The following is a 22331-nucleotide window of genomic DNA, read 5'->3' as shown; positions in this document are numbered from 1 at the left end:
TACCCCACCTATTTATGTACCCAGCAGGGAAGCGAGATCCAACTACCATACCGGAAGCATCTCATCCTCATTTCGAAGTGCCCCCTGTTGATTTCTGACGTAGGGGAAGAAAAAAGTTATGCTACGAAAGGAATCTTAAGAAAACAATTCAGATTCTTTTCAATAAGATATATTATTATGGAATGAATTATAGTAAAAACTATAATAGACAAATAATTATACTTTAAAGTTTTGAGGGGTTTTTTTTAAACCTTTTGAGGTCGAAAAATCAGCTTTTCGATTTATGTCTGTATGTTTCTGAAAAGAATAAATCAAGAAACGAATCAACTAGATGAATTAAATTTTGTGCATGATATTTACATAAAAAATTGAAGATTTTTAAGAAATTTACGATATTATTCGTCTATGGAAAAATAAACGCTAGTTTTTATCCTGGAGTATTTAGGAACGATAGCTCAAAAATTCCATATGCCTGATAGATGAAATTTTGCAGATGTTTTTATCATTTTATTTATAGATCTCTAACCAGTTTTAAACCAAATCCGTCAACGAGTTTTGAATATATCAGTCTGTCTGTCCATTTATATGAAAATGAGACAACTCAACATCGTCATAAGTTAGACAGCTGAAATTTTAATTCAAGATTTTGAAAAATATATTTGAAGACATATTTCAAATTTTAGAACAAAGAGAATGTATTCTAAATTGCATACATTAATTTGTAGAAGTGGAACACAAAAGACATATTTTAATTATAGGAGAAAGTTGAAAGACTTCCGCTTATTTTTTCCTGTTACAGTAATGGCATCATTTACTTTTAGGTCATCCAGTTTTAAATTTATTCTTTATTTTTTTTATTTAAAACTTAAATTCTTCAATCCTTCTGCGCGTGGAAATATATTGAGTATTCGTAGTCATAGAGTTAATTTTTTTCATTCATTTTCCAATTAAAACCTATGAAATAATGCTTATAAGCTGCTACATCTCACACCAGATTTTATTTCTTTTAGATGACACGGCTTTAATATCCATAATTTTTTTATCTATTTTTTTAATATCATGTTTAAGCTTCTGAATAGCAAACAAATATTTGAAAAAATTCAAATACAATTTTCGCCGTTTGTCACATTTCACATTCCATTAGTAAAATAAAAATTACCCAATTCATACATGCACGAAAGACACTATAATCAAGTTACCGAAATAAAGGTCATTTGAGCAACCTTGTGAAACATTTAAAACAGGGTGTAACAATTTCAACGCCGAAGCTAGATCAAGACCAGAAAAAAAAGAAATTTGTGATCCAAATTTCTGAGCAATATAAAAGCAGCGGTTTGGTCTGCACCAAATCATTCCATTCAGTGCTCTCTGATCATATTTTTGTCCTTCCTAGGATCTTAGCTTTATAGTTGAAAATGCTGTTCAAGGTAATTTTTTGTGATTCATATTCCGATATAAGAATATTATATCATTTTACTTAATAATTAACTAATTCGTGCAAACATTTGTGCATTAAACTAGAAATAATTATACCTTATATTTTAAATATCAGTTTTTAATAGTTTTTATTAAAGAATAATTAAAATTCATCTGTTTTCCCTCAAACAAATAATTTCAGAAATTAAATATACCACTAGCTAAAATGTTCCATTGCTTATTTGCATTAATTAAGGTGTGCGTACACACTGGAAGATTTTTAAAAAAACTTTTAACTTTAAAAACCAGTTTTTTCACAGTAGATCATTAATATATGCTTAAACTCATTTCAGTGAGAAAAAAAACAATATTACACTAATTATTAATTAATTAAATAATATTTAATGAGCTAATTAGCCTATTTTTTGAAACATGATATTTTAAATTCTAATTTATAAAGACACACAATTCTAGTTGTAAATGATGCCTAATATTAGTCTTCATGTTGTCTACCTCAATCAAGTTATAAAAATATATAGTTGTTTTTTTTAATATTTTCATCAACGATGAATAGAAAAGGCGAGATTTTTTTCTGTAAATTTAACATTTAAATAGCTATTAAAATTTTATTTCTATAAATATAACTTTGATTGGGACACAAAACATCCTCTATTTCATACAGATTATTTTGATATATAAATAATTCTATTTGGTTAATTTCTTGTTATGATTGAATGAAGCAACATAGGAAAAAAAATATCATTCTTCATAAAATGAGTTTTAAAAAAACCGTAACTAGAATTTTTAATGAAAGCATCTCAAGAAAAAAATTTTAACTCGATAAATATTTCGAATATTGACTACATCTTGGTATCGTTTGAAAGCTAAAGAATCACAGAGCATTATTAAGAAATAAAAAAAATATTCGATATTTTGAACGATTTTTTTTCGTGTACATACAACTTAGTGTTTTATTATTCATTTCTGTATTTTAAATTATTTTAATTTATTATTATGTTAAGCAATTAAAGTTATTTAAATTTATAATTTATAAGAAAAGAAGCAAATTTATGTACTATAATGATTTTATTTCTTTTAAGTAATTCAAACTGAAATAATTTTTTAAAAAAAATAATTTCTCTTCTGTAAAATAAATGAATTTATAAAAAAGAAAGAGAGGGAAAGTAAGTTTTCAATTTGGTTTAACTGATTAAAAAATTAAATATATAGCAATTATTAATCATCAAAGCATAATATTTTCAATTTGAATAAAAAATTGAAGAATATTTTACCGAACTTTTCCAATTCTCATTTCATAGAATTTTTTACCAACATCTTAAACATATAATAATAATAATACAGATTCACCAGCTAAATAGTTACTCTTAAAGACCCTTTAATTTCACAGTTAATAATATTTTCTTATTTTTAAAACAAAATATATGTTAAAAAGTTAAAGGTATGAAATATAACAATATGAATCATGTATTAAATCAGGAGATAGAGTATTATAATCTTTTATTAATAAATCTAGTGTTTTAAAATTTGTCTGTTGCAAACAACACTCAATAATGATTTAAATTTATCAAATATGGTGCCGTTCTTCAACACTACTTTTTCAGTGATTTCCTCTTCACAAAATTGGTGCATGAATAAATTTATATTTATGTTTTGAATTTTTATTTGCACTTTTTCTATATATCCCATTAAACTTCATTTTTAATTATCAGGCTCTTCTCCTTATCTCCGTCGCTGCCGTAGCCATGGCTCAATACGGACACGGATATGGTGCCCCTGCCTATGGCCACAATGACTACGTAAGTAACAATATGTCTCTTCTCCAAAGCAAATATCACTAAATTAGATGAAAAACTGTATTTTTAATTATAACATGCAATTGAATTAACCTAATAAACGAAATCAAAAATTAAAATGCCTAATAAAATAATTACATAGCATTTTCAGAATTATGAAAAATAAATAAAGAAACCATTGATAAATTCTTTCAAAAAATAATTCAAAATCCTTGCTTTATCATAAAAATAGAATTAATACTGTTTAAAAAGAGAATAGAAATTCTTTTTTAACAGATTTTAAATAGCTTTATAACCATTTGAAAAGCGAATGAGCATTTAAGTTAAATAAATTTGTTCAAAGAATACTCAATGCATTAACTTTTTGAACTATTTTACATCTCTGTAACGCTTAGTAATATATATTTGAAATAGATGCTTGTTAAATCAGATTTCTTTACGCATAATGTTTTCTGAGATTTCTGTCCTATTCTGTGTAAATATCACATGAAATTACAATCTGAGTCAAAAGAATAGCAGTGAAGATATAAAGTTAAACCCGCTTCAGGCCAATTATTTAATTTTCGTTCTACACAATAATCTACACTACAATTCTACTCTACTTACATTTAAAACAATATGCATCTGATTATCATTTATTACAAAAGCAAAATGCATCTGATTACCCTTTGTTACAAAAGTGAACGAATTTAATAAACATAAAAGATAAACAATAATTTTTACTACCAATTTATGTAACAATCTAACATAATTCCAAGAAAAGCTACGAAATTTTTAAAAAGACAGCAACCAACAATTAATGTCTTCTCGGCAGGCCCAACCCATCCCCTACCAATACGGATACGACATCGCCGGTGACCACGGTGAATTCAAGCAGACCCGACAAGAACAAGGTGACGGACACGGCAATGTCCAAGGAAGCTACAGCTACGTAGATGCCCATGGAATCTCCCGACAGGTCGACTACGTCGCTGACGGACACGGATTCAGAGCTCAAGTCAAAACCAACGAACCTGGAACTGACAACCAAAGCCCCGCCGATGTTGAGCTCCACGCCCAACCCGCCCAGGTCCATGCCCCAGCACCCGCTTACGGATATTCTGCCCCAGCTCCCCGACGACACTACTAAGTAAGTAATTTCGAATGGCGAAATTCCTTAAAAATTATAAGTTGCTTAAGAAAATTGTATATTAATAAAGCATCCCCCATGGTATTACAAAATTTATTCAACTTATTATTTATGTTTAGGTTCGAGTCAACTAATGTTATAAGTTAATGTTATAAGTCAGAACGTAATTAAAATATTTAATATATACTTTATTCCTCTAAATGTAAAAAAAAAACAATATAGCCAGAAATTATGCATCACTTTGAAATTTGAAATAATTTTTTTTATGATCGTAATTATGGAAGAAGTGGTAGTTACATTAGCAAGTGCCATGTAAATGGCTGCGATGGATTTGATGGCTCTATGAACAGAAACTCTATTATGATAATAAAATAGTTTTTATACAATAAAATTATTATATTTCAACATCATAATATTGCAATAAGCAGTATAGGTATCCGAGAGAATAAAAATTAATTAAAACTAGATATGTTAATGTAGAGAGAAAAAAAAGGAACACTGTGGTTTTTACTTTATATAATTCAATCTGTTACAATAAACACTATACAAGGGTTAAAAAATTTTATTAGCAGATTCAGTTTATTTCAAATTAATGAAAAGGTAACTATGAAACGATTTACGGTTAAAAATGGCATTAGAAGACTTTGATTTCATAAGTTAGCAAATTAGAAATAAATATTAAGTTTATATGCAAAAAATGGATTAAATGGAATAAAAAGAAGGAATTTCGGAATCTGGTCTTAATTGTTTCTCAAGGCTTACTTTCAGGCAGAGATACAAACTAGCTTTTTTTTTTCTTCTTCTTTTTATTAGGGGCCTGACTTTTGTTCTAATACTGAAAGAATCACACACAAAATCCCTGATTTGAATCTCTGCTTGAGGTGAACCCTGATAAAGTCTTCAGACCGGATTCATAATTTATTTATTTTTATTTAATATAATCCATTTTTTAATACAAATTTAATATTTATTTCTCTTTTGGTGAAATTTGTCCTTTTATAATTTAGACGTAGCAGTATTGGCGCTCTCTAAATACAATGTATCTTTCTTTTAATAGTTTTGACTCAGGAAACATTAACTTTTAAATTATTTTTATAAAAATTGCTTTACTTTTTGGTTGGTAGTTTCTTATTTCATTAATAAGTTTATATTCAAATATTTGAAACGCTTGATTGAAATCGGTTATAATAAATATGAATAAAAATAGCTGATGTTCCAATAAGAACACAAAAAAGGCAGATATTTACAAAATTTGCAATTTTCTTTTTTGTGATAGCTTAATAATTGGACTGTGATTAGATTAAATATCTCTTGGAAAGTATTCCCTCTATTTTTTTGATATCTACAATTCAAAAATCGTAATATCTACATAACAGAATTTTTATTTCAACACTCTTAATCTTAACTATCTACATTGCAGGTCAGCAAGAAAAGAACTCAGGAATTCATCTCACAGATTTCATTAAATGCAAATGGTTGAAGAAATAAAGTTCTTTCTTCAGAAAATGGATGTGTTTTTTATCAGAGACAGATTATAATGTCTATGGATCTAAAGACATATTTATTGTCTGCGAAAGGATTTCATCTGAAATCATTCTCAATCAAAGGGCACAACTAATTTATTTAATTTATTTTAGAATATATGTATTAATGTCTTTTATTGTTGAAAATAGTAGAAAAAATAAATTGTTTGTGAAAAAAACGTCGTTTTTTATTTTATTTTTTAATTTAAATGTTTGTTAGTACATTGCTTTTGCTTAGTCTTATAGATTTGAACAGAAATAAGGGTTAGATAAAATTACTTTTATGTTTTGCGCTCTAACATTTTCTGCTCGTCTGACGTGTGAACATGTGCATTATGGCATAACATGGCAGGGAATCGTAAATGTCAAGAAGTAAATTCTACTTATCTACAGCTCTTTTTAACAGAATTATTCAAAAACTGGTAAAGAAATGAACGCAGCACTGTTTAATAGTTCGCTTAGGTTGAGCCAGTTATTTTGCTTTTTCCGGTTTCTTTCAAAGCCCATTACAAATATAGGCTTGTATCTCCTTATAATTATCGAGGAAACTAACTAGCCCTGCCAATAAGCGAGTTAAATCAAAATTACCTCAAGTTCTATCTAAACGCCGAAGGCCGCTTTAAACAATTGAAAATGCTATATATTTTCCTTTGTTAAGAGTCTTTGATTAATGGTTTTGAATCGATCCAATGAATTCTATACCAAACAAAATTCAAACCAATAGCTTTAAAAAACATTAAGGAGAAACACATTTATGATTCTGCTTCAAAATCATATAAATTTATTTACTTCTTTACAGCCTGCACCCAATCTATTATGATTAATTTTTTTATTATAGAAGAAAGAATCTAAAAATATCAATTAAAAAAGGGATTTTGTCTCAGAAACAGAAAAGTGCCATCACCTGTAGTATTAACCTTTCTATTTAGTAAAATTTCAACCCACTAGACTCGAATTGAACAACAGTATATTGCTAAAAAATTATCAAAAGGGTGATAAGAGCGCTGGAGCATCGATCGAAGGTGAGAGGTGGAATAAAATCTGGAAATTTAGTGGTACATTATTTAATGCAGCAATTTTAAACACTTACTATCAACTATTTTATTATAATAGTGTATTAGAGAATTGTACTTTTTCTCTTATCATTCGCAGAAAATAATGCTAAAATATTCATATAATTTAATCTTTTTTTCGTAATCAAAATAGCTTCTTACATAAATTACTATATTGATTCATTTATAGCTATACCCTGCATTATATCAAAAATGTACGCACATTTTAAGTACAAGCTACTTAAATAATATTTAAAATATACATAAAAAAATAATTAAATATTTTTGCTAATATTGAAGTAGAATATTTCTATGTGTTGGTGCTCCACAGGACAAACCATTTGACCTAAACCTACCAAATTTGGCACAGATACTTTGTAGGATGGAATGTGCACTTCAAATTTTTATTTTTATTAATTAAAAACTAAGCAAAATTTTGACATTTTTTTCCCCGATGACTCTTAAGAATAATATTACTTTAAACTGTATTTTATATAATTTTAAAAAAAAAAAATTTATAAAGATATATCTAATAATAAGAATAATCTAATAAATTCAATCTAATAAATTTAATTTAATTCAATAATAAGATAATTCACATTTAAGTAAAAAAGATAAAAATGACAGAGATTAAAATATAAAAATTTATAATTTCACTTAAAAGGTAGCTATTTTAATATGTAATTAGTTAATATAAAACGTTCAAATACATAGAATTGCGCCAAATATTCCTCCAATTTTTTACAGTTTTTAATTTCTTTCTTCTTAATGTCAGATTTTGGCCATTTTTAAATATTCGTCAAACCTTTATTTTTTTTTCATGTGAGAACATGATGCTGTTTTGGTTAGGGGAGTTTGAAGCTCGAAATCGAGTAGGCAATGAATAAATCATAAATGGCAATTTCCATCATCATCTTTTAATCGCATATATGTTTTTTACTTGCTTTTACCAGTATTGCATTATTATTATGTATGCTTCTTTGAAAGCAGATGTGTTTTTAAAAGGTTGACCTGCTTTTACCAGTATTGCTTTCTTATTACGTATGCTTGTTTGACAGCAGATGCTCACTAGATCACTAAGAGAGATTCGAACCTATAATTCAAAGTATGGTAGCATGTAATGATTAAGTTTGATTCCTTATCTTCAAGAAATTCTTTAATTTAGACGATTTCCACCAAAAAAAAAACATTTACGTTCGAATAAATTAATTATTCGATAATAATTAGATCATAATTAAAGTAGCTATATAGTTTTTAATATAATTTAAATTATATAACAATGATAACATTCATATAAACTAGCGGGAAGGGTCACCGCGAAACTGTCTCACATATTCTTTAATAAAGATGATATTCCCTCTTATCTCTGTATAAAATTGTGGACCTTGGGGAAAATTACGAATTTCAAGAGTATAATTTTATTTACAATTATTTTATTTTGTTTCCGAAACTTGAGAATTTTGTGTTTCCTAGCTTGGTAAGTCAACCAACTGACTCTCCAACCCGCCACGAAGGCACACGGATTTAAACCATAAGGATGAATGACCGGACCACCGCAACAGCAACATTGGCGGGAACTGTGGTTGAGCCCTAAGGGCCATCACCGGCCAAGGTACAACCCTTCCCGAAGGAAGTACGTCCCATCATCGATGGGAGGAGTCAGATCCATCACCTATTTGTGTACATAAAGGGTGGCGAGATCCAACCACCATGCTGGAAGCATCTCATAATCATTTTGAGGTGCCACCCCGGGGTTCTTCCTAGCATGGTAAAGATAATCGAACATGCAAAGTGAATACTTTCTTCAATTTATTTAGGCTAGCGACAATTTTAATGACAAGTTCATATAACGAGTTGCATTTATTGAAATCATTACATTTTTTAATTATTATATTTACATTCATTCGAATGTGCAGATAGGCAAATAATCAATCTTTTATTAGATTTAATTTAAAACTTTATGTCATATTTTAGATGTTAAAATATGCAAATACATGGCTTTTTCCGTTTTGTAATTATTATGTCCGTTTGCTCTTAAACATACAGAAGGACAAACTTCTGTGAATGGATTTCTTTCAAAATTTGACAGAATTCTACAAATATGGTCTAAAGACGACATACCAGATTTCATCCAACTACGTCAAATCATTTTTGAGTAGTTGCGCTCCCAGATAGAATGGCAGACAAAAAATGACAACATAGACAAAAAAAATGTATAGACAAATTCCAAAAATATATATATTTCTTACTCAAGGAGATGTGCAATATGGAGATCCGTCAAAATCTTAAATTCAATATTTTTTTTTTTTTTTTTTTGAAGAATACAATATTTTCTCATTATAAACTTCGTATAACAGAAAATAAAAATGTATTTAAAATCAGCACAAAATGCAATATCTAAATATATGAAAAAATATTGTTGCAAATTATACTGAAAAATATATATTAAAAAATTACTAAAACTATCCACCTTTGACGACCAGTCTGTTTCATCCAGATATTATTGATCTATTTTAGACTATTAAATGATTTACATGGAATGTATTTTCTTGTTATTTCAGACGAATGAAAAATATCAATTTAATTGAATCAGCTTACAGAAAATTTTAAAAAAAGTGTACATATTATGAAATAAAAGCTGAAGTGCAAATCCTTCTACGAAGTTTATGACTGGCAAAAGCACATGATTAAGTATTTTAATGAGCGAGTTTGAACATTCAAAAACACTATTACAGCTAATGTATCAAATTGACTTTAAAATTATTATTAAAAAATTAAGGAAAAACATTGCACGAAAAAGAAACTGATATCAATAAAAAGGTAATATTTTGAGTCTTGAAACAATACAAAAACAATTTTTGCAAGATAATTGCAATGGAGGAAATCAACATCGCTTTTCGTAGACAAATTATTACTATTTCCCCTTGGCAACAGTTAAGCACGTTTTTTCAATCGATTAAACATTCTGATTGAAGAATATTTTTTTATTTCTTTTACTTCTTCTTTCCTCTGAATGAATGGTCTTTTTATAGACCATTTCAAGAACATTACTAATTATATTTTGCAGCTCCATTAAGCAATTCAATTGCACAATAATTGGTAGTTTGTTTACATTTGACTGTTGCCATTCTACGCTAAGTAATAAGAGCGACTTCTCGTGTGTCTCGTACATTAGCGTTATATATATATATATATAGATTAGAAAAAAGGTACACGGAAAGAAATGGTATTGAAAAGCCTTCAAATTTTAATTCAGCATAATTATGGATTAATAGGCTCTGAAATAATAAAGAAAATGGTAAAATTTCAATTCATTAATAATTAAAAATGTAATTAAAAGTTTGAAAAGCCCATTTTTAGTGAACACATAATACTAAAGAAATAATTATCTATAAATTTGTTGTCTTGTAAATCTAATGATCTGACCTGTGAATACTTCCAATGATTTTTCCCATCATGCAAATTATATGACGCAATTTACTAGTATCTAGCACTATCCAGCGTTTTTAACACTATCTTATTAATTAGTTTAATGTTTTAAAACTTCCTTATGGTGATTTATTCAATAGTTAGCAATCAATTGTTTGGTCAAACAAAACGTGAAAGTACTTCGTTAAAAGAACAAAATATATGTCCTCTTTTTCCCAGACTGATTGATATTATGTCAGTTAAAAAGAGCAGAAATGTGTCCCATATCCATCCGTTTGAAGAAGCGTCAGAAAAGCAGGTTTATCTAGAACCGTTTTTTTTTTTTTTTTTTTTTCTAACGATGATAGAATTTTGATTTGCAAACTACCGATCACAAACAAATGTAATTGTTTCTTAAAAGTAATTCAGAGAAATACTTAGTAAAATGACATAAAATATATTTTGAGTTATAAAAATATATAGAAAGGTATGGTAAGATACATATTTTCATAGTTGATTTTTAATGAAATACCTTTTCCAACAGTTAGGTAGCTAATTCCTTGATATTAAATATGGTGTCAATAATCAAGAAAATATTGGTTGCTTGAAATGCATGAATGCTTCAATAATAATCAAATATATTATTTAAAGAAATGCGTTGAAAAAAGATTTGTACCTGATCAAAGAAATGTGAATATGATTACTTTATATTAAAAATTTGCATACGTGGAGGATAAAATTTTAGTTGAATTATTTGTTGGGAGAGGGAGTGTAATATAGTAACCAAAAATAATCAGTACATATAATCATGCATTGTCATCTAAAACGCTAGATGCATAATCATGCATGTCATTATATAATCATGCATTGTCATCTGTAACGTTTAAAAATATCCCTGGTGCTTTTATCTGGGCCATTATTGAATCCGCAGATTCCAACTTCTATTTTGGCATCAAACAAATCAGGGATGGGATTTTTTTTAATGCTTAAAATGCTTGATTTATTGGTGTGCGAATAAACCAAAATAATATTTGTACTGATTCATCATATTCTCTCTTCACGGGCCAAATTGAAAGTTATTGCTAGTATTTGCTTTCAGCATTTTTTTTTTTTTTTATTTTGCATTCGCAAAAGCAATATTTTTGTTTTTTTTTCTTTTTTATTTAACCGTTGCCATTTTTTTTTTTGCATTCACCGGTGCATTTTTTTTTTTTTTTTTTTTTTTTGATTTTGCATTTGCCAAGGCAAATTTTTTTTTTATTTTACATTCGCCATAGCAAATTTTTTTTATTTGCATTCGCCATAGCATTTCTTTAATTTTGCATTTGCCATAGCATATCTTTAAATTTGCATTCGCCATAGCATTTTCTTTTATTTGAATACGCCATAGCATATCTTTAAATTTGCATTCGCCATAGCATTTTCTTTTATTTGAATAAGCCATGGCATATCTTTAAATTTGCATTCGCCATAGCATTTTTTTTTTTTTTTTTTTTTTTTTTTGCATTTGCCGTAGCATTTTTTTCTTTCTGTTAGCGGAATGGCAATTTTTTTCAATCCAATTTTGCGTGATTAAAAATAGGCACAAATAAAAAAAATGCATAAAAAATTACATTCGGCATAGCACTTTTCTCTATTAATGGATCACCATTATTTCACTCCAGTTTTGTATGAATAAAGGTATACAAAAATAAAAATTAGTTATGGAATCACAATCTTCATATCTTATTTATAATTTTTTTTATGTTACATTGTAACAAAGCTTAAAAACTAATTTTAGTGCTTAGTATTTTTTTAACATTATGGATAGAAAAGATCCCACTGTGAGGAAATAATTTTTTTAATACTGCAATATAATTACAATAATAATAATAGTACAAATAATAATTTTTATTATTTCTGAAGCATTCTGCCAAAGTGCATGAGATATTTTACTACATTTGGTATTACTTAATTTGTAACAATAATATTTGAGATATTGGTAATGTTGATCCCACTGCTAAGAAACAAAACTGTTAATATTACAATATATTTGCATCTAATGTAAACAGGAAATAATTATCTTTATTATTTCTTAAGCATTCCGTCAATGTGTAGGAGATATTCTGCTACATATTTCGTAACTTAATTTGTAACAGTCATATCTGAGATATTGACGATGAAGATCCCACTGCAAGAAAATGAAACTTTTAATAATTTTATATATTAAAACTTCAGATGTATACATTAGTTGTACATATTATTTACATCTAATGTGTACAAAAAACAAAAACTTTTATTATTTCTTAAATAATCTTAATAAAATAGTGATATCATAAAATGCAGTCTTAGTAATAGAAAAATTCATAGTAACGATTTTTATCAAAACATGTCATTTACTGATATGGGCTAAATTTCTTAAAATAAAGCAGCTGATAAACACAATTTAAATTCTTAATTAATTTTTTTTATTAATAAAACGCAATTCAGCCACATACGTGCTGCGAAATTATTATAAATCATATATAAACCACAGTAAAAGAGTCCCACTACACGAAAATTATTTTTTTAATATTATAATATAGCAAGGAATATATTTTTTAGTATTATTATAGGCAGTTACATCTAATATGAGCTGCAAGTAATAATTTTTATTATTTCTTAAGCGCTCTGCCAATATGCATTACTCAATTTGGGATAGTCATTTTGAGATATTGTTAACAGATTAACAGCCGTCTAGACAAGTAAATCTTCTAATGATAACCATAAAATAAAATCTTGAAATTGAAAAATTTCATGATAAAGATTTTTATCAACATATTTTGTTAACTGATGAAAGTTAAATTTCTTTAAATAAAGCAGTTGCTAGTGACACTTTAAATTTTTAATTTAATTTTTTATTAATTATTAATTATTTTTATAAATTATTAATCATTCTTTATTAATTACTAATTATTATTTTTATTAATTTAAATTTTTTATCAACACATACGTGCTGCGAACTTATTATAAATCATATATAAACTACAATAAAATCGATGAATAAAATATCAAACGTTTCTGAACATGCTAATATCGTTCAGACATTCTTTAAGGAGAAATGAGGCGTCTTCCCAAATAAGCAAAAGTAGATCAAAACCAGTTGCACGAAAGTGTCTCAATGGGAGTCGACCGGAAGTAGGGCAATCAATCAAAGTCTGATTGTCAATAAATCTCTGTAATGATTGCAAATTGGTGTCATTTCTATGAAATGCCTAAGAAGGATGGCTGTGTCTAAAATGAGAATTACCTTTACGCATTCTCGTAGATGTAAAGTCAAGGCAAAAACAAAGGAATGAATTTTAGAGTGGAAAATATCGTTTTCAGTTTTCATGTCGCGTTTGTTTCATAACTTTAAAGGAATCAATTGTCAATATGCGCATGTCAATACGCAAGAAAAGCAGTATAAAGAAATCGGCAAAAGATTTGTATAGCAATATCCGCCATTTCACAACCAAAGAAGCAATGTGTGGAGGAATCCAATGAAACAAAACTTTTTCTAATCTTTATGATTGACAATCATTATGTTAATGTTAAATATATCTAGTGAAAGAATAGCTACAAGATATGTGCAGGAATCTGGGAAAATAAAATCTTTCTAACTTTTGCCATCCACTGTCAATATATAGATACTAAATATCCCTCTTAAAAGAATAACCAAGAGAAATAATAAAAAAATCTTACAAGAGACTCCATGGATCAGAATACATTTTTATGCTTTAAAATCCTTTTTATTCCTACATTTCAGAGTTATTTTTGAGATATTAATAATGTAAAAGCATAAATTATTTCATCATTAGTATAGGTAAAAGTACACATCACTCAAAAATTACTCTTAGAGTCATTAGAATAAATACCAATGATGTCAGTATATGATTTCTAATATCTGTCAAAAAGATATTTAAAAAGTAATAAAGATATTATATTGCACAAAGTCTTACAGGGCATATTTTTGAATCTCCAATTACAAAATTTAGATCGCAATTTCTTTTGATAGATGCTCAGTATAAAAGGAATTTACAAATTCAAAAAAATTAAGTAGGTTCATCAAATATTTGTTAAAGAAATAAATCAGAATTTGAACGGTTTTACTCAATGACTTAAGAAATTATTACTGCACCAAAATTATGTTTATAATATATTAATTTATTATTTTATTATAAAATTGTATATTGTAATTGTAATAGCTTATATTTTTGTATAATATTAATTTTGCTTCCAAATGAACGTTTTTCTTCAATTTTTAATATTTTTGGGAAAATATTTTAAGTTAATTCTACAACTGCATTTTTCACTGTTTTAAGTTTAATAATCGCTTTTATACACGTGAGCATTGTGACGTCTTTAAATTCACGATATTGCATTCACGATATTTTTTTATTTAGTCTCTAAGTATAAGCTCTTTGCGTGTCAACAACAACACAAGGTTTACAAACATAAATCAATACTTAATTAATAGTTGAAGGAATTTTCAAATGGAAAAAATACAAGCACAAATGCGGATGAAAAGGAGAAAACACAGGAATATGAAAATAAGAAATAATAATAAGAAGAAAGAAATAAAAACAACAAAAACCAGAATATTCACAAATATGAAAATAGAAAAAAAATACGAAAAATGCTCATATGCAAACAAATATTTAATAATTTAACTTTTACAATATCAAAACTTCGAAAACGTAATCAAAATAAGATATTCAAAATACAAAAAATAAAGCATAAAATTATGTATGTAAAATGTATGTAAAACAAACAAAAATACAGTTTAAATAATAATGGAAAAAATATTTTTAATATATGTACAAAATGATGCAAAGGGTTACTTGCTCTTAATAAAAGCAAAGAAAGGAGGCCGCCATGCCATATTATTCTTAAGTGGAGAACTCATAAATATATATTTTTCAGATGTGTGTTTGATACATTCAAGTGCTTAGCATCCTAAACTTAAAACTGTAGCAAGAACACAGGTCATTAAGTGATAAACTCAAACTTTTCAAATAGGCTTAAAAGTTTCCATGTTCAGTTAGAAATTGGATAAGTTTAAAATTCGGTTCTAAGAAGTTAGCCTTTAAACACGTCTAAATGGAAGTGGAAAATTCTTTAATTAATTGTGCATTCTTCAATATTTTATATAAGGTATTCCACTCAGATACATAGTACATTCTTCATATATTCTAAACTTATTCATGATATTTTTTCTAAAATTACAGATACATTTTTAAATAAAATAAAGGATGGCATAAAATAAGCAAGCATAAAGCCTTATCATTTTACAATGTTTCAGACTAGAGGCTCGATTCTTTAAAACTGAATTGTGAAAATTATATATGATTCTGTCGATAGCAGAAATTGCATTACAAAATAAGCTAAACCTGAAATACTGAAGTCTACTTTGAACTTTCCATTAATTAAAAAATGATAGACTTTAAAATATTATCACGTTACTATGCTTCTGGCTAAAGGCTCGATTCTCCATTAAATTTCTTTATTAGTTTTGAAGATTATGTTTAATTCTCTCCAAGGCTCAGTGAATATCGAAACATAAACTCAACCTAAAGTGTCAAAGTGCACTTTTAACTTTTTTTATCTAATGATAGACGATTCAAGGTCTAAATTATTATTATTATGTTACTAATGTTTCTGATTAGATGTTCGATTCTTCTTTAACTGTTTTTGCTGGTTTTTGAAAATTATGAAGGATTCTTTCTAGGGCAGAATGAATACCGCAAGATAAATTGAGCCTTAAGTGTCAAAATCCGTTTTTAATTTCCATTAATTAAATAATGATGGAATATTCAACCATTAAAACATCAGCATATTACGTTTCAAAGTAGATGTTCGATTCTTCTTTAATTCTTTTTGCTGATTTTTGAAAATTATGAATTATTCTTTCTAGGGCAGAATGATTACTGCTAACTCAAAAAGTCAAAATCCAGTTTCAACTTTTCATTAATTAAATAATGATGGAATAGTCAAGAGTTAAAACATCAGTATGCTACAACATTTTGGACTAAAAGCAAGATTCTTTTTTTATTTATTTATCTGTAGATTTTTGAAAACTGTGAATAATTCTTTTTAGGGCAGATTGAATATTGCAACATAAATTGAGCCAAAGTGTCAAAACCCACATTTAATTTTCCATTCATTAAATAATGATGGAAGATTCAAGCATTCAAACATTATCATATTACAACGTTTTGGATAGAAGGCTAGATTTTTCTTCAATTATTTTTGCTCATTTTTGAAGATTATGAAAGATTCTTTCTTGGATAGAATGAATGCTACAACCCCAAAGTGTAGAAGTCCATTTTCAACTGTTAACTGTTTCAACTGTTTCCATTAATTAAATTTCCATCATTAATTAATTAAATAATGATGGAATAGTCAAGCGTTAAAACATCAGTATTCTACAACATTTTGGACTAAAAGCAAAATTATTTTTTATTTATTTATTTATTTGCTGATTTTTGAAAATTATGAATGATTCTTTCTAGGGCAGAATGAATATTGCTATTGCAACATAAATTGGGCCTAAGATTCAAAATTCACTTTAAACCTTCCATTAATTAAATAATAATGGAAGATTCAAGCATTAAAGTTTTAACATATTGCAACGCTTCGAAGTAAAGGCTAGATTTCCTTTCACTAATTTTCCAAATTTATAAATGATTCTCCCTGGGGCAGAATGAATGTTGCAACATAAGTTCAATCCAATGTGTCAAATGCCGCCTTTAACATTCCACTAATTAAAAAAGTGTGCACGAAACGCATGACCACGAAACACACTATGGGGAAGTTGGCTTAATAAAGGTCACTTGAACAACCTTGTGAAACATTTAAAACCGGGCGTGACGATTTCATCCGAGAAGCAGGATCAAGAGCAGCAAAAAGAAATTGGAGCTCCCAATTTCTGAACGGTATAAAAAGGGTGGACTGATCAGGAGAAAGTCATTCGATTCTCTGGTCTCTGATCGTGCATATCCCTTCGTAGGAATTTCGAAAATACCTTCACTGAAAATGCTGTTTAAGGTAAATTTCAATATTCATATACTCGTTTTAAGATTTTACTTTATTAACAAATAAGTAATGTGAATTAATGCGAATTCAAATACTTTCGAGCTGATAATTGCTAGAATGAAAGTTTTTAGTAGCTCATAGCTTATTAAAGTACAGAATAAAACTTCAAATTAATTTTGAGAGATCATAGAAAATTTTAATTTATATATAAGGATTTAATTCAAATGTTTAAGTTTCATTTGGAAATCATTAGAAATGGTAAAATTTTCAGTATTCATTTCTGCTAATTTTCGGAATATTTGATTGCACTATATTCTTTAAGCTCCGAAATTCAGAAATTTGGCATTTTACTGAAACTAACTAAGCTAACTAAGAACTATTTAAAGCTCTCTCTCTTTATATATACTTTGTCAATTTTATTATATTTCGCTTACTTATTTTCAGGGTCTTCTTCTCCTTTCCATCGCCGCTGTAGCCTTGGCTCAGTACGGACACGGATACGGTGCTCCTGCTCCCGCATACGGTCACAATGACTATGTAAGTTAACGATACTGATTAATGCTGCATTAAATAATATTCATTTTTTTATCTGAAACCATAATTCTAAAATATTCAAAGCAATTTTTCAAAAGTTAGAATATTGCAATCATATTTTTTTTTTACAAAATCAATTAAAAGATTCCATATGGAGCAATTCATAAATATAAATTTGTTCGTAAAAATTAAGATAAATCATATCAGTCAAATTATCTTCAAATGCCTGTAAGAAAAACCAAAAGTCTTTATTAAAAAAAATTTTTTTTTTTAAATTATGTTATAAACTGGTAAATATATAGAATGTGTAATAAAAATTCTACATTTACACTATGGCATTTCATCATTAAATTCACAGTTTCTATATATCGTGGAGATTAAATCTTTTCAGATACAGCGGTTAAATAATTTATAATAATAATATTTCATTCAAAGCAAGAAACAAATACGTCCAAAGCAAAACAATATCAATATAACAGAAATTTAATAAAAATCTCCTGTTAGTAGAAATTTTATATTATTTGAAATTCATAATTGTCAAAAAGTTTTAATTTAAAATACATGAAAAATCAAATCAACTTCATCTTATGATTTAGCATTTTGAAAAATTCATAATACGTACGCTTAAAAAATAAAACAGATCAAAAGCCCAATTTCGAACTAAATTGTCTAAATTTTTATTTCTGAATGACAAAAAATTAAAAAAATAATTATAAGAAAATGGAAATCTGATATCGCAAATTTCAAGCTATCATGTGAGTACATTGTATTTTTAAGTCATGTGATATAAATCCGACAGAAAAATAACATCATGTTCTCACATGACTCATATTTCGCAATCACCAATATTTAGAAAAGCGATGGTTTTTGAAAATCGTCCTAACTCTAAAACTTTTTTCGCCATCTAGAAAAACTCATTTTTTTAAAATAATTATATTATTATATATATAATGGTATAATTTTTTTAACGGGAAATAACTTTTTTCGACCTTGCTCTTTGGCCAGACAGAAGAATCAGGTACATCGTGAACATTCGAGCCAAGATGTAACTTTTTTGTTGGCGATAAGTCGCCAAATGCGACAACATCCTTTATAATTTTCTATTAACCCTAAAAGCGAAAAATGGATGCCTCAAAAGCGATAAATCGCCAATTTTCTGCTCCTGCATTTTGAGACTTCAAAATCCCCAAACCAAAACAACATCATGGTCTCACATGATAATAACAGTGTCTTAGATATTTCACAAAATCATTTTAAGTTGTCAATTATAGCATACATGTATACTATAGGAGTATTATTAAACTAAACCGAATTCTGCAATGTAGGCATCTAACTCATATGAATGTTGTTTTTTTCATAGGCTCAACCCATCCCCTACCAATATGGCTTCGACATCGTAGGAGGAGATCACCACACCGGAGACTTCAAACAGACCCGACAAGAGCAAGGTGATGGACACGGCAATGTCCAAGGAAGCTACAGCTACGTCGATGCTCACGGAATCTCCCGACAGGTCGACTACGTCGCTGACGGACACGGATTCAGAGCTCAAATCAAAACCAACGAACCTGGAACTGACAACCAGAGCCCCGCTGATGTTGAGCTCCACGCCCAACCCGCCCAGGTCCATGCCCCAGCACCCGCTTACGGATATTCAGCCCCAGCTCCCCGACGACACCACTAAGTAAGTAATCTCAAATGTCGAAATTCTCCAGTAATTATCAGTTGCTTAAAAAAAATTGTGTTCACTTATACCAATCGTTAATCATCAACCATGTTATTACAGAGTGTCCTTAACTTATAGCTAGGTTTGATTCCAACTAGCAGGTCATAAGTCAGATTTATATTTTTTAATATTATCTTCATTTAAATCAGTTATAAGAATTGTATATAACTTACGATATACTGTCCAAGTTCCTTGATGACACTGCTAAATGAATAATTTTGAATGACAAGAATCCTTGATAAGTTGTAAAGCATCTATTTATCTTTAATTTAATTATCTTTTTCTTTAACTGAATGTTCTGAGAATCAGGTCTGTTCTTTAAATGAAAGATAAGAATCGGTTGCTAAAAAAATGAAAAATCTGATTTACGAATGATTTGAAACTAGAGAGAAACTCTTCTTTCTCCTTTTTCAAAAGTCATAAAACAGCATTTTGTGATTTTAGCTAACTTATATTCTTGATATCACTTAATTGAAATTACATTTGAAGAGTATTATTTTAAAAATTTTCATTTAAGAAATTGTACCACTTTTTTGACATTCAATAGCCTTGTAAATTTTAATTTCTTCCAAAGTTAAAGCTTTTACTGTGTTTACATTTTGATGCATTAAAAACAGAATAACTTCAAAAATAGTAATAAAAACTTCATAATTTCGTTTCACTTTAAAACACTTTTATTCTTACGAATGCTTCTTTAGAATCTTTAGAATAAGAATCTTTTCTTTTTATTCTTAAGAATATAAATGAATCCAATATGCATTAAAAATAATCTAGGAATAAATTAATTTCTTCTGATATGAATTCTAGAAATGACATGTCTTATAAATGACACATAAGCTATTTTTCAATATGATTAACATGAATTTTCTTTATTACAGGTCAGAAACAACTCAGGTATTCATCTCACAGACTTCATCAAAGAAAAAATAGTCGATAAATTAAAGCATCTCTTTACAAGAATTGATGCATTTGTCTTCAAAAGGTAGATGAAAATCTGCCCTATTGAGCTCAAAAATTATTTATTATGTAATAAACAATTTCGTCATAAAAAAAAACCACGCAACATGCCAAATTTATTTATTTAGTTAGTTTATTGTGAAATATATGTGTATGTATTTTGTAGTTGAATAGTTCAGAATAAATAAATTATTTCTTACAAAAAATATGTGTTTTTTTTTCTACTTTCTTTTTTAGTTGAATCAATAACATGTGATTGTGTTTTCTTTGTTTAAAAATATAACTAAACAAAATCACAGGTTTTAAAGTATTACTATACAGAATATTTTACACTGCATTCCTCGTGATAATTATTTACTTGATGGGAAAAGTTCGTTCTGAATTCTATATATTTACATAAAATAAAGTTTCAAATATGGCATGATTTTAATAATTTGAAACATGTGTAATGATAAAAAAAAATTCATTCCAAATGTAATCCAGGACAAATAGTTAGATCAAAACATGCAAGTAGCACTACATAGCATGTAGTGACTTCTTGGGTTATAATTTCTCACTAATAATGTTTTTTTTTAAATGTTTATTACATTTTTTTCTTAAAAATTAATTTAACCAACGCTTTTAATCATTGCCTTCAGATATATTACTATTCAAAAGCTCTCATAAGTATATTTTAAATTTTTATACGCCTTTTATTAATGCCAATTTTAATTCTATATAATTATTCCTTTATTTTAATACTTTTTTCAAAAACAATTATACTTTTTATGGTTTGTTTACACTAAATTTAAATTTAAATGATTTTTAGTGTGCAAGTTATAGCTGCTATATAATTGAAATTAAATTCTGAAAAATAATAAATGTGTTAAGGGTAAAATATTATCATGCTTCCATTTTTCGAATCATAAACTAGAATCTCTTTTAAATTGTTTTTTTATATGAATAAGTATTTTGTAACTTATGCTAAAATAATCATTTTCTACTTGTTAGTATACTCCAACTATTTAGTGCACTTTGGTAACGTTAGTATACTTTAAAGCTTCAACATCTTAAATTTTTACTGTCGCTAATTTTTTACTTTAAAGTCTTTGATATATCCAAAAAATTCAATATTATGATTATCATAGAATCCTGTAACCAATCTTTTTTTAACTTATATCCAGGTGGTGCTCTTTCAAATGAAATCAAACTCGAGTTAAAATTCACTAAACTTGAATATTGCATTTTCATAGAAAACACACAATCATACGAAGTTTCAAAGCTCGAAAAAATGAGTGCAATGAGTAAGTGAAATGAAATGAGTAAAAAAGTGATGAAACTAAAATTTTGTAAAATAAATAAAAGAGTGTAAATTTGTAGTAGAAATGTGAGAAAAATGTTTGGTATCAAATTGACATTCGTTTTATGAATAATTTATTTTATTATAAAAACTGGCATTCATTATTTTCAAAAAAATATTAATTTTTTTTTACATGTTTGGATTATAATTGGATAAAATTTTCGCTTGAACGTGTGTACATAAACAGAAAGTATAAAATGTAACTTTTGTGACTTGTTTAACTTTCTTAAAGTTTGATAATAAAGCTTGATAATTATTTCTTGTAACAAGGTAAATAAGTATTCAGCTTGCAAATAATTTCTTAAAAAAGATTAAATATGTACTGCACTTTATAATAATTTCAGCAAGATTAAATACATAATATAATTGATAATAATTTTGATAGGATTGACTAATTA

General features: G+C 27.5%; 1 protein-coding gene across 2 annotated transcripts; it reads left to right on the top strand.

The window, feature by feature from the left end:
- Positions 1–3150: 3150 nt before the first annotated feature.
- On the top strand, positions 3151–20800 carry LOC129984700 (cuticle protein 10.9-like). Of its 2 annotated transcripts, XM_056094641.1 has the most exons (4): positions 17300–17389; positions 17822–17914; positions 19272–19595; positions 20516–20800. In XM_056094641.1, exons 1-3 carry the CDS (start codon positions 17378–17380, stop codon positions 19593–19595), a joined length of 429 nt encoding a protein of 142 aa, XP_055950616.1. In that variant the 5' UTR covers positions 17300–17377; the 3' UTR covers positions 20516–20800. The 2 variants fall into 2 exon arrangements, with proteins under 2 accessions (XP_055950617.1, XP_055950616.1); XM_056094642.1 differs by lacking the exons at positions 17300–17389; positions 17822–17914; positions 19272–19595 and adding exons at positions 3151–3233; positions 4045–4359.
- Positions 20801–22331: the final 1531 nt, after the last annotated feature.

This window comes from Argiope bruennichi, chromosome 9 (assembly GCF_947563725.1).
Source record: "Argiope bruennichi chromosome 9, qqArgBrue1.1, whole genome shotgun sequence".
In the NCBI taxonomy this organism is placed as follows: Eukaryota; Metazoa; Arthropoda; class Arachnida; order Araneae; family Araneidae; genus Argiope; species Argiope bruennichi.
Note: the sequence above shows the minus strand (reverse complement) of the source record. Positions and strands in the feature narration are given on the sequence as shown.